The 14,144-nt window shown below is 42.9% G+C and overlaps 1 protein-coding gene across 1 annotated transcript in view; it reads left to right on the top strand.

Annotated features, from left to right (window-relative positions):
* The first annotated feature begins 801 nt into the window (after positions 1-801).
* Positions 802-14,144, top strand: part of Vapa (VAMP associated protein A) — a 34,569-nt gene continuing 21,226 nt past the window's right edge. Inside the window, exon 1 of the mRNA XM_052750219.1 lies at positions 802-1,083. Within this exon, the coding sequence (XP_052606179.1) occupies positions 1,005-1,083 (79 nt within the window). The 5' untranslated portion in view covers positions 802-1,004. The remainder of the gene's footprint in view (positions 1,084-14,144) is intronic.

Here is a 14,144-nt window from a genome sequence, read left to right on the forward strand (position 1 = left end):
CCCGTTTGCTTTTGAGCGAGGTGTGTGTTTCTTCCTCTGGTTTGGCTCGGTTGGAGGGAGATTAGGGAGGAGGCAGCAGCCTTGGAACACCAGGGAGGACAGAGCGCGCCTCCGCAGAGGGCGGAAGGAATCCCGGGCAGACCAGACGGACACGCCCTGCTGCTTTCCCACAGGGCGGCCTCTATTTCTGGGACGCGGGCCTCCAAGGTAGCCTGCAAAAAAACCCTTTTCTTTTCCAGGGCAGACGAGACGCCCCGGGCCAGCCAAGAGCCGTGTCAGCGGCCCCACCCACTCGCCTCCAACGGACCGCGGGCTCCTTCCCGGCTCCCAGCAGCCCCCGCGGAGGCCCCGCCCGCACGGAGCATGCTGGGAGTCGAGGTGCCCGGCGCTTCTTGACGCTCTTCCGTTTGGAATTCCACTTGGAACGCCGTGAGGCCCCATCGTAGTAGGCGCTCCAGCTCCGCACTCGCAGCTCTTCGGGGCCGAGAACGACGCCTCTCGTCCCGGCGCCGCGCACCGCGTCTCCAGCCAAGAGCCCCGCTCCGCCCCTAGCTCGCTCCGCAGCCATCGACAGTAGAACGGCGCCCGGAGCCGCAGCCCGGGCGGGGGAGAGGGGGGGGCGGGCGGTGGTGCGCAGGCGCACTAGCTCAGCGCTGAGCCGGGTTAGGCCCAGAGGGCGGGGCCAGCACGAGGGCTCCGGGCCGCGGAGGCGCGCACGTAGGCACGTCGAGCCCGTCACGTGGGGAGCCGAAGGATCGCAGTGCGCGCGGCCGCGGCGGCTGGTGTGGGGTTGAGTCAGTTGTGACACCCGGAGCTGCTGACCCGACAGGGGGCCCCTCGGAACCCCGCGGCCCGGCAGCAGGCGCGGAGCCTCGGGAGTCGCCGTGAGCCTGGCCCCGTCCTAGAGCTCCGCCGAGCCGGCGCCGCCACCGTCCTCCGCCCCCGCCAGCGAACCGCCGCCGCTGCCGCCGCCGCGGGCGCGCCCCCGCTCTGCGCTGTCTCCGATGGCGTCCGCCTCCGGGGCCATGGCGAAGCACGAGCAGATCCTGGTCCTCGACCCAGCCTCCGACCTCAAATTCAAAGGTAAGCGGGCTAGGACGCGCCCGAGCGGGGACCGGGGCGGGCGGGCCGGCGGGCGGGCGGCGGCAAGGCCGGACGGGCCGCGCTCCCCTCCCCCACGCCCGCGCCTAGCGTCGGAACCGCGGCCCCGCTGCGTCTCCTGGGCCCCGCGCCTCGCGGTCCGCCGCTGCCCGCCCGGGCTGCGGAGGGGAGGGGAAGGAGCCGGCCGGCCGGCCGGCCGGGCGCCGCGGAGGGCTCAGCCCGGCGCCGCCGCCGCCGCCGCCATCTTGCGGCCCGCGGGGGCGCCGCGGGAGCCCGCCCGCGCCTGGCTCGCCCGCCTGCTCGCCCGCCTGCTCGCTCGCCCGGCCGGCCGGACCCGCACGGTGTCCTTGCCCCGGGGCGGCCGCAGCGCGCTCAGGGCCCTGCGGGAGGTGGCTGGGGGCTGGAGCTTCGGGCCGCGGCGCGGCGGGGGTCTGCGCGGCGGCTGCGGGCAGGCGCGGCCCCACGGGCGAGGCGGGCAGGACCGGGTAGGGGCGGTCGAGGGCCTCGCCCGGAGTCTCCCCTGTCAGGTGCGGGGCTCCGGAGAGCCGGGAGGCCCAGCAGTGGCTTGGCTGGGAGTGACCCCGGGTGTTGGCAGGGCCCCAAGAGCGCGGCAGAAAGCTGTGCGTCAGCTGGGGGATGGATGGTTGTAGGTTAGTGGTAGTGGGTCCCCGGTGTCACTTCGGCTCGTCCCCGGGTACGGAGGACCTGGTGTCTGCTCCTAGCCCTGGGGATCACGCTGTCTTTTTGCTGAGGAATTCTCAGTGTTTGTGACTCTAACGTTTGCCGTTTCCCAGCATACCTTGAGAAAGCTGATAAGGTGCCACACAGCTCTAGAACTGTTGACTTTGGAGCATTGACTGTGATAGAGGATCACTGACTTGGCGATCCTTGTTGTTCAGATCGAGGGCCTTTTGCGCCTCTGTGTAGGGTACGCTGGGGAAGAAAAGTTTAAACCGAGCAACCTATTAATTTTTAAGGAATACTGACAATGTGGAGCTAAAAAGAAGACCTCTTTCCTCTTTTTAAATGTAAAGCGAGTCCCCCTTTGGAAGTTAATACGTTGGGTTTTAATTTTAGGAACTGTGATGAGAACGATTTTCCTAAGGTTGCATAGCAATCCCAGCATTAAAAGGAAAAGTAAACCCATGATTGTGTAAGATTGAGTCCGAATGAAAAATAGCTGGATTGTCCCTGTGGGAACAATTTAAAAAAAATTATATTTTAAATAGTTTTAGGACTTAAGAACATTTTGGTATTTTGCTAGTAGTACTATTCTGTAAGTTTTTCAGTACATTTACAAGTTTCTCTGAATGGAAACCTATACAACTCCTTATTAGACAAGAACTTGATTTTAAGGCAGCTCTAATATCTTTGAAACTAGGGGTGGTGAACCACACTTAGATTCCCGGCTTGGAGGCCAAGCCAGGAACCATGGAAAGTTTGAAACAAGCCTGGGCTACATGGGGAGACAGACACTAGACGGTGTCTCAGAACCTAGATATTTTGCGTACATTTTGCTGCAGCAAATTTCTGTATTGCCTGATTTTTGGAGGGGGGTTGGACAGGGGTGTGCAGAGAAGCCCTTCAAGTATTTGTACTAAAGTAGTCATCGTTAGTTGAAGCGATTGAATGTAAATCTTTACGATACTCAGTGTAGTTTGCTTTTCCCCTTTGACAGTTTAAGAGATATTCTCTACTGCATAGCCTGTGTGAAAAGCATTTTATGAGGCAGGTTTTAAAAACCAGAAGAAATACTGCGTTGTGCAGTATCCACGCATATCGTTTATTTTTGATGTTAAATAATTACAGCTGTGTTTATACAACAGGTTCTACTTGTGTTATCAAAATAATGATCCCAAGGCTAGTGAGGAAGACCCAAAGAGGTATCTTAGGGGCAGTAGCATGTCTGAGAAAAGGAGCTTTTTCTCTGTAGGAAGCTTTTGAAGCGGCTGGGGAAAGTTATGCAAAGGGAGTGGTAAATACTGAGGTGAGAAGACTGCCTGTGTTTAAATGCCCAGTTGTTGAAAGACTTCTGTAAAGGTGGGCGAATGGGAGATGATAGGGAGAACAGGAGAGGATTGAAGTAGGAGTGTGACATTTGGGGTTTGATGCTTTCCTTCTTCGTGTTACTTTGTTAGTCACAGATAATTTGTACAATGGAAACCTCTGTCTTTAAATGCGCAGCTCTACACTAAATAGGGTGATATAGAATCTGCAGTGTGCGCGATCTTTTGGTTGACCATATCAAAAATTATTTAACTAATTTTTACCTTTTCATTTAAGGGTAGGTTGTTTACACTTTTTTCCTTTGTAAAATTCTTTATTTGCTAGGTTTACTTGAATTATTTGGATCCAGCATTTGTGTTGGTAGTTCCTTCAGGAGTGACTTATTCAACCATTCTGAGATTGATGGTTTTCCTTTAACATGAATAATGACTTGATAAGAATTATTACTTTGCATAGTTTTGGAAAAGTGTAGTTTTGTGTATCTCCATCTTTTAGTCAAATTTTAACTAGTAATATGTAGAAAATCTTTTATGGTTGTAGAATGAATTCTAAAGTATACCCTTTAAATACTTTTGTGCGTAAAAAGATACTTAAATTTTTTAACCTTACCAGTAATTTTACCAGTAATTTAGATTTGAAATTAGATACTTCATGGAAAAAGCTTTTTTGCCCTTAAAATTTAATGTATTGCAAAATTTGTATATCATGTAGCATTTTCTTTTTCCTAGCTGATAACAGTATTGGAGGGAAGTTTGAAGAAGAAAGTTTTGCAAATGTTAAAATAATTCCAAGTGTATTCTTCTTCCTAATGGTCAGGGGAAAAAGGAAAAATAGACAGAAATCATTGTGTTGAAGGTAGCTCATGGTAGTATTTGATGAATAGAGAGACCTGTGGTATCACTGTCAACTACCAATTTCCTGTCTGAGACAGGGTTTCTTGTATCTAGCCCAGACCAGCTTTGGACTCCCAGTACAACCAAGAGGATCTGGAATTTTTTAAAAAAGATTTCTTTTAAATCTCTTTAAAAGATTTATTTTTATTTCTTTGTCTAAGTTTTCCCCTGCATGTATGTATGTGTACTCACTACTCAGGTGCTGGATGCCTGCAAAGGCCAGAAGAGGGTGTCATATCCTTTGGAGCTGGAGTTACAAATGGTCATTAGTTGCCTGTGGGTTCTGGGACTTTTCCTGGATTCTCAGGAAAAGCAGCCAGTGTTCTCAACCATTGAGCCGTCCCTCCAGCCACTTTTTAAAATGAACAACAACAACAACAACAAAAAAAAACCAAACCACTTTTATTCTTTGACAGTTTCACACACACACACTCACACATAATGAATCTTGATCGGTCTGTGTTCTACTCTACCTGCCCCCCCCCCAAATGTTCCCCTCCCACCTTCATGCCCTCTTTAAAAAAGGATTTATTTTAATTTTTTATATTGGTAGGTGTGTGCCTTCATGTGGCTGTATACACATGAATGCAGGTGCCCTTGGAGGCTATAGGTGTAGGATTCCCTGAAGCTGGAGTTTCAGATGGTGTGGTTGAACTGCCTGATGTGGGTGCTGAGAACTGAACGCAGGTCCTTTGAAAGAGCAGCAAGTGCTCTTAATTGCTCAGCCATCTCTCCAGGCTCCCACCCCTTAAAAAGTAGTCTAGTGAATCCAATTAGTGCTATCCCCATGTGTGTTGGTGTGAGGGTGTCCATGGGAGCATGAGCAGCCTACTAGCTGCCATCTCCCTTCCCCTAAAAAAACCTGACCCCTTTTCTCAGTAATGGTCACTGACTTGACCATGTGCAGGTTTTGCGTAGGTAACCACAGCTGCTGTGAGTTTGGAAGGGCAATGGCCATGTCATGTCCCCAGAAAACAGCATCTCATTGCACTCTTTTCTGTCCTCTGCTCTTACATTCTTTTCACTTCATCTTTGATATTCTCTAGTCCTTGAGGGGAGTGTAGCCCATTTAGGGTTGAGCACTCCTATCACTAATCTTAGCACTTGGGCAGGTTCTGAGTCCAGAGTTAATTATTGCTCATTACAAGAAGAAGCTTCTCTGATAAAGATTGAGAGCAGCAGTTATCTATGTGGATATAAGCATGAATGTTTCGAAGGGCAGGTCAACAACAAGAGCATTTAGTAAGTCAACAGTAGTAGGTTCTACCTAGGATCTCCCCAGCAGTGGGCTTTAGACTAGGTTTACAGGATCAGCCTTTCCTGTGCATAGGTTTCAAATACAATTAGAAACCGAGTGGTTACCTCCATATTAGTCATGCCACTATTGGACCAGTGGGCATATCTTGCTTGTCAGGTTGTCGTTGTAGCATGCAGGGTCCAATGTTGGGTAATTAATTCTATTGATACCTTTTCTTCCCAAGTGACCTGCATAGTTTTACCTCTGTTGATCTGATTTCTTTAATACATCTCTGCTTGTAAACTTGTTATTTTTGGAATTAATTCAATCATGAATTTGTCAGGAGTAAGTGTTGGAACTACAATTGTAAACAGTCCTTGTTTTTTGTGGGGGCAATTCTAAAGGAAGAGCAAGATCCCAGTTTTCAGATGAATGAAATGTAGGGAAAGCTTTTGACAGTTGGGAACTGAGATTCCAGTTGTAAGTAGAAGTTACCTAAAGCAGTCGTTACTCCTTTGGCAAACCTCTGTCTCCAAAAAAAAAATTTATATTACAATTCATAACAGCAAAATTAGTCACGAAGTAGCAGTGAAAACAATTGTATGGTTGTGGGTTGTGACAACATGAGGAACTGCATTAAAGGGTCATAGCATTTAGGAAGGTTGAGAACTGCTAACCTAGAGAAAGAAAGAAATGTAGGTACAGTGTCCTGTGGTAGGAGGGAGCACATGATGTTCAGCTGAAAGGGTTCCAGATGGTAGTAGTAGAAATGACCAAGGTGTGTGTAGTTCTGGTTTGGTAGGTCAGTTAAAAGTTTTATTTTTTTTTGTCCTAAGCCACTGAGGGATTTTATTTAAGTGTGTGCATTTTAATTTTTTTTTTGGTGGGGGGGGGCACAGCTGTAAAGGGTGGGCTCGGGTATTTTGTGTTTCATTAAGAAACAATGGTAGGCCGGGCGGTGGTGGCGCACGCCTTTAATCCCAGCATTCGGGAGGCAGAGCCAGGTGGGTCTCTGAGTTTGAGACCAGCCTGGTCTACAGAGTGAGATCCAGGACAGGCACAAAACTACACAGAGAAACCCTGTCTCAAAAAAAACTTAAAAAAAGAAAAGAAAACAATGGTAGCCATGCAAATTGGTATTAGAAGTGAGATGGCCATTGGTGTTGGAAATAATTAAAGGTCAAAATAGATGTGTGCACTGAGAGAGGTGTGGTTTCATAGATGGAGTGCATAGAGATGGAAGGATGGTGGTACTGTTCACTGAGCTGAGAAACACTGGGTGTCTGGACGAGGACTGGTAACATACTCTATAGGGTATACGGGAGAAGGGTAGAAGGAAGAAGACCATGCTTCTGCTGGTGTGACATGCAGAGGAGGTGTCAGGTAGGGCATTTGGTTCTGTAAGTGTATATAGATGTGGATTAATTGAATTTTTGGGGGATAATTTTACCTGTAATTGGAATTTTCTTTAAAAAAAAATTTTGGGTCTCTTTGCAGTTGGGTTTTTTACTTGACTATTGCACATACCTGTGTTTTGAACTTTCATAGTTCTAAATAATGAGAGCTAGGGTATTTTGTAAAGAGTTGACTAAGATGGTTTGGTTTTTGTACTTTTTGTAAAGTCAGTGATAAGAGGGTTTTTTGGGGGGCGCGGCTTTTGAAGATTTGTGACTGCATGTAATTATCAGAAAGTCATTTAGCTTGGCTTGTTGGCATTGATGATACAAGCTTACAATCCTAGCACTTGGAAGGTAGAAGGAAGAAGAGAATCTGGAGTTGGAGCTAGCCTGGGCTACATGAAACCTTCTCTAAAAAGGAGGTGAGAGGCTAGGAAGATGAGTCAGTAAATGCTTGCCTTGCAAGCACGAGAACCTGAGCTTGGATTCCCAGCACCCAGGTGGAAGGGAGGTATGGGTGCTTCTAAGCCTAGCACTGCAGAGACAGACAGGATCCTTGGGGGCTTGCTGGCCAGTCAGTCCAGCCTAGTTGGTAAGGTCCAGGCCAGGGAGAGACTGTCTCAGAGGAAGTGGATGATGGTGTTCCTGATGACACACCTAACTAAGTTTATTCTTTTGTCTGCACATGCTTGCACATGTGTACCTGTACACACACAATTACAAATACCTAAAGTTACCTAAAAAGTCATTTTAATCAAGTGGGAAAATACGCAGTAGTCACCCCCCCCACTCCCGTTTGTAAGTTTTGCTATCTGTGGTTTGTGATCAACTGTGGTCCCAAAATAGAAGGGGAAAAATTCCAGACATAAACATTCACAAGTTTAAATTTGTGTCCTTCTGAGTTGGAGGATAAAACCTAGCTTTGTCTTGCTCCTTCTTGCCAAGGACGTATCTGTTGGACCAGTTATTTCCATACTGCAGGTCTGCCCACCAGCCAGTTACTCAGACATTTTCTTACCAGATTGTTGGTATCATAACATTTGTTTTCAAGTTACCCTTACCTTACTTTATTTTTACTTAAAAATGGCCTTAAAAAATCAGCAGTAGTGCTGGCAATTTCAGTATGCCTGGATATGCCCAAGAGAAGCCACAGTGTTTCCCTGAAGTGCAAAGTTCTCAGCTTACCAGGGAAAGAACGAAATTCTATGCTGATGTTGCAAAGATCTACAATAAGAAAGGCCTCTCTCCGTAAAGTAGTGAAGAAGGGAAGGAATTGTGCTCTGTTTTGCTGTTGTACCTCAAATGGTGAAAGTGTGTGGCCATGGTGTGTGGTACAGGCTTAGTTAAAATGGAAAAGGCATTAAATTATATGACTTGATAATTGGTTTTGATTTTAGGCATCCATTGGGGGGCAGTTTGGGACATAATCCTCATGGATAAGAAGGGGACATGTGTATAAAAAATTGGGAAAACTTGATATAAGTTCTTTAGAATTTGGTATTTTCTAAATTGTTAACAGTGGTAATTGGTAATATTGCTTTATTTCAGATTCTTTTCCCTCAAAATTTTGTCAATGCATACAAGACAATAGTTTTTATCATTGCTGGGAAAATACATGGGGCAGGCAGCCTAGGAAGAAAGGCTTATTTCATTCAGCTTAACAGTTTGAGGAGGTACAATCCATCGTAGTAGGAAATTGGTGACAGGAGCTTGAGGTTTTACATTGACTCCCCAGTCAGGAAGCAGAGAGTGACGATGAGTGCTTACCTGTGTTTCTCCTTTTTATTTAGTCTAGGACTTGAACTTGTGGAATAGTGCCCCTCAGTTCACGTGGGTTTTCCTACCTCAGTGAACCTAACCTAAGTCACCCCTTACTGGTATGCACAGAGGCTTATCTCTGGTGATTCTAGATCCTGTCAAGTTGACAGTATGGTCCATCACAGGTATCTAACATGACGTTATGGGATATATGTAGGTAATAAGTGGCTGCAGGAATGAAGCAAATTGTTCTTCTACCCCTCTTTACCCCTCCCCCAATTAGTTAAAGTTTGTCATGTGTCAGGAATCCAGACACAGCACAGTTGAATGAATGTCTTGTGCATTATTAGGTCTCTAGACTTGTTCTTCCTGCATGCAGTCTGCTACTTTGTATCCTTTGACCTCTTTCTCTCCATCATCCCTCCCTTATCTTTTCACGGTTTCTTTTTATGTAGCCCTGGGTGACTTAGAACTCAAGAGATGTGCATGCCTCTGCTTTCTCAGTGTTGGGATCAAAGGTGTACAACACTATACCTGGCTTAAAAAAAAAGTTCTTAACCATGCAGAAATGGTCAGTGAAGGAATCCTGCTGGCCAGGCATCCTTTTAACTTTGTTGGACACCTCCTGATCCCCTTTCCTTGTTGACTTTGTGTCTTTTGAGGGACTGTCCTGTGATGGCTTATTTGCTCTTCTGAGATGGAGGATTTGGCTTTCCTTAGAATTATAAAAAGTTGTTTTTGAAAGAAAATGAAACCTAAAAGAAGTATTACTTACAAATGCCTGTTTACTTACTAGATTTACTGGAATATGACTCAGATCATTCAAAAATTTAAACTTAGGGAAGTTTCCAAGTATTACTACATTGTATGCTTTTTAAAAAATGTGACTTAATAATTTAAGCATATCATTAATATCTTGATTTACATATTTGCAAATTTTTGTTTGCTTTTTTGGGGGTATGTACTGGAATCAAGTCCCAGACTTCATGCATACTAGGCAAGCATTCTGCCACTGAGATATAGCACTAGTACTTGCCTAAGTACTTTTAAAACAAATACTCTATAGCCTATATTTCATTTCTTGTTACCTGAGATTGTATTTCTAACAACAAAAAGGGAACATTTTCTTTGCATGTCATGATGTTCTTATTTAAAGCTCAACAGTGAATCTTTAAAAGTGTCTAATAGTCAATCTGGAAGTTTCCCAATTATACTTCTGCTTTTAGTTGTTTCTTTAAATATGTGCATAGCATTAGGTTGCTGTGTGCTATGCATTTGTCTTAATCTTAAGTGATATTTCTCACCATCCTTTTCTGTCCCTTTAAATCTGCCATTGATTTGTTGAAAAGACTGTATTGCCTGACAGAATGTCTCCTATCCAGATGTCTTAATGTATTTTCTGTAAGTTTTGATTCGATTAAAGGAGCTTGATTAGTCTTGGATTTCAGTATTTGTGGCCAGAAGTATTTTGTGTCACATCTGTTCTGCTTGTAGTGATAAACTGATTGGTGACAGTCTTCATTGAAAGGTACATAAATATATAGACATATACATAAACATATAGAAAAAAGGCTGGAAGATTGCTCTCTGTTCATTCTATTGGGATTAGTGTGTCTTGTTTTTTATATTTTTACTTTGTTTTTTGAGATTGCTACAGTGAATATTTAGTGGTTATAATGAGAATTATTATTATTTCTACAGTTTAATAGGAAATGTATATAAAGATTGTGGTGTAACATCTGTGAAAGTTAAACTTGAAAGGGAATGACTTTTATCAAACTTTGATAATGAAAACAAAACAATGAAATACAAAGGAATTGACTCCATGCTTAATGAGCTATCACCAAAGATTGCCAGATCCACAACCTTACACAAAGGCCACTGTAACCTTCCACAGAAAGTACTTCTTTCTGTAAGGGTGTTCATTCAATATCTAGCTGCCATAGACACTTTGGACTATTACCACTTGTATTATTGATACTTACTGCCTAGGATTATTGCTTCAAAATGATGTAGTAATTTTATACCTTCCCTTTACTCAGACTAATTGAATATACACACTGTTTATGTTAGAAGTGTTCCCATTGCAATGCTACTTCCACAAAAGTTGTTTGATGTTGGGAGAATCTTTTTGGTTTAGGTTGACATGTGCTGATTTACAATTTAAATTGTACTTAGTTTAATCTGGGTGGTAGGATGGCTCAGTGGGTAAAGACGCTTGTCCCCATGACCCACAGAGAGGAAGGAAAGGACATATTTTCTCAAATTGTCCTCTGACCCCCACATTTGCATTGTGGCACCAGTACACATGTACTCATCACACACAAAATAAAAATTAAAAATAAAAAAAAATAATAAAACCTAATCTGTAAAAACTTTGGAAACATTTTTTTTAAAGATTTATTTATTATGTACACAGTGTTCTGCCTGTATGTATGCCTGCATGCCATAAGAGGGAGTCAGATCTCATTATAGATGGTTGTGAGCCACCATGTGGATGCTGGGAATTGAACTGAGGACCTCTGGAAGAGCAGTCAGTGCTCTTAACCTCTGAGCCATCTCTCCAGCCCCCAACTTTGGAAACATTGAATCAAACTGCATACAAAAGTGGTATATTGCCATCAGTTGCTGGCTTTTTGTGAGAATTTTATTAGATGTATTTGGTGATACTTATTTCTCTAAGAATTGCTCCTGCACATAGGATTAAACAAGTAAGTTTAAGATCCCTCCTCCTCAGATAGTGTGGATTGGTTCAGTGGACCACTATTTTAGGATTAAAAAGAATTACTAGCTGAGTGGTGGTGGTGCACGCTTTTAATTCCAGCACTGCTGAGGCAGAGGCAGGTGGATCTCTGAGTTCAGTGCCAGCCTGGTTTACAGAGCAAGTTCCAGGACAGCCAGGGATACACAGAAGAGATCCTGTCTGGACAAACAAACAAACAAAAACAACTCCCCTCAAATACCAAACTATGAGTAAGAACAGAATTACACCTGAAAAAACAACAGTTGACACTGTCCACAGATTCCACACCTTGAGATTCAAGTAACCACTCAAAAGGAAAGGTATTTAAAAGTCTGTATTGAGCATGTCTAGACTTTTTTTTTTAATTATTGCTAACATATATCAACAATTGGCATAGTATTAACTTTGTATTTGGTATTGTAATCTATATACTCTTTAAAGAATAGTGGTGGGCCATACATAGGTTATGTGTATGAAATATATTTGGCATTTTATATAATAGATCTGAGTGAGCACCCACAGATTTTGGTGTCTGTGAGTTATGGGAGGCCTAAATAAGCGATTTAAATGACAAAGGGAAAATATATAGTTGGCCACTGGAAGGGCTAGCTTTTTTATATTCTGATGACTGACAAGTTAAAATATTTATGCCTTGACTTTAGACACAGGTGAATGTAGATAGCCTCTACTCTTGAAGGTACTTAAGACAAGTGACAGATTTGGGCCAGTGCATGCAGAAGGCGGTTAGTTGAGAAGAGACAGTTAAATACAAGTTAAATACAAAATGTTTCAGAATGGAATTACCATCTGCCATCTTTATTTACCATTGAGAAGACACCGTTAAGATAAGTTGATCATAGTGTCACTTAATTTTAGAGATGAGAGGAACCTTAAGAGACCATTTCATTAATAGAGATGGCCTCTATTAATGAAAGAGGTTAGATCATTTTGGGGGATCAGTCACCTAGTTAATTAATGGCTTTAGATTTTAAACCATTAATTCAGTATTCTACATTACGTTGTTTTTAAAAAGCTATAATACACCAATAATAGAAACCAGTCTTACCCCTCCCCAAGAGTTTTTGAGAACAATGAAAAGAATAATTATTTTAGCTTTTCATTAAAATTGCTTTCTTTTGTGAAGGTGACAAGTGGATATTGGATTTACATGCCCATAATAACACTGTGGTATTGGAAAGTGATTTAAAAAAAAATAAAAGACATGGTTCCTGCTCATTGGTAACTTTTAACGGTGAATTTAACCTATTGTGTGGGCAGACCTGTTGTCCTCCTCCCTCGCTTCCTCCTCCCTCTCTCCCTCCCTCTGTCAAATGACCACACTCTGACTGCCTCTCGGTTAAGTGCATTTTGGTGAGTTTTTCATAAGATTTTTGGAAACTTTACTTCTATAATGCAGTATGGATAAATAAATGTAGCAAGCAGTTTAAATAATTAAAACTTTTAAATTTTAGAGACTTCAGTCAAATTATGAAATCTTGGTTTAAGCATTAATCTCAAGATTCATACTTTAATGAAATTTTATAAAGGGCTATTTTTTAGTGTTTTAACTAAACCTTTTCTGAATAGAAGTAGAACACATTTTCTGGCTGGAGTGGTGGCTTAGTGGATAAGAGCACTGGCTGCTCTTCCAGGGGTCCTGAGTTCAATTCCCAGTACACAAATGGCAGTTCACAACTACTCCTGAAGAATCCCATGCCCTTTTTTGATGTGCAGATAGATGTACATGAGACAAGATACCCATATACATATTCAATTTGTTTTTCTAGAAAATGGGACAGTTTATTTGTTCAACAGTATTTGTACAGTAATGCTTACCAGTAACTATGATGTCAGGCATTTGTTGTAACTGCTGGAGATACAGCAGTCAATGAAATAGAAATAGTCTTCATATTTCAGCACAGTATGGAACAGGTAAATAAATTAAGGCAACTTCCTTGCTTAAGAAATTTGTAGGGGCTGGAGACAAGGCTCAGCAGTTAAAAGCACCTGTTGCTCTTCCAAAAGACCTGGATTCTATTTCCAGCAGCACATGGCAGTTTATAACAATCTAACTGCATTTCCAGGGGATCTGACACCCTCTTCTTGCCTTCACAGGAACCAGGCAAACACAGCATACATGCAGTCAAAATAGCACATAAAAAGTTAAGATGAAAAGAAATTAGCAATATAGTGTTTTCTTGGATGTAAAATACTTAAATATTTATTTCAGGAAGTGTTTAACATTAACCTGTGTGGCTAAAGGAAATAAATATATTATATAATGCTAATTTGACTGCTCTAATGCTCCAGAAATCTACATGATATGTTTATGGAAATAAGTATAGTTGAGACTCTGGAATCAGACCTGGTTTGACTTCCACTCTTTTTGGAGATAGGCTCTCTTACATAGCCCTGGTTGTCCTGAAACTCACTGTGTAGACAGGCTAGTCCTGAACTCCTTCCTCCTGAGTGCTGAGATTAAGGTGTGAATCACCATGCCTGACTTGGGAAACTGTTTAGCCAGTGTTACTTACAGCTTAGTTGGACAAAACCTGTGAAAAGATACTGGGAAGTCCTCACTTTTATTTATGTATTTTACATGGAAAATATCCAGTCCTCTTCATTAGGATTTTTACTTTTTGTATTCTGATAAAAGTACAGTAAAGGTATAGTACAGTCAAAAATAAAAGTGTAAAGCTAGAATGATTTATGAAGACCAAGAGTTATACATTTGAAGTAAAACATGTATACTTTTGCTTTTTATGATTTCTTGTTTAAAAATGACAGCCATATTTCTGACATGGTTCATCAGATATGTATTTGAGTAGCAAAAAGACTCAAAGCTTGTTAGCTTCAATTTAGTCAGCAATGAATTAAATGTTTCTTTAGGAGGTTATGGTGTAATAGAATGAATGGGAGAAGGCATACACATACTAGGAAAAATGTGAAATACCATGAAATATGTATGGATTATATTTCATATGAATTGTATAGTCAGCATGATCCCT

Source organism: Peromyscus californicus, unplaced genomic scaffold, assembly GCF_007827085.1.
Source record: "Peromyscus californicus insignis strain IS unplaced genomic scaffold, ASM782708v3 Scaffold_21__1_contigs__length_65335640, whole genome shotgun sequence".
NCBI classification, from domain to species: domain Eukaryota; kingdom Metazoa; phylum Chordata; class Mammalia; order Rodentia; family Cricetidae; genus Peromyscus; species Peromyscus californicus.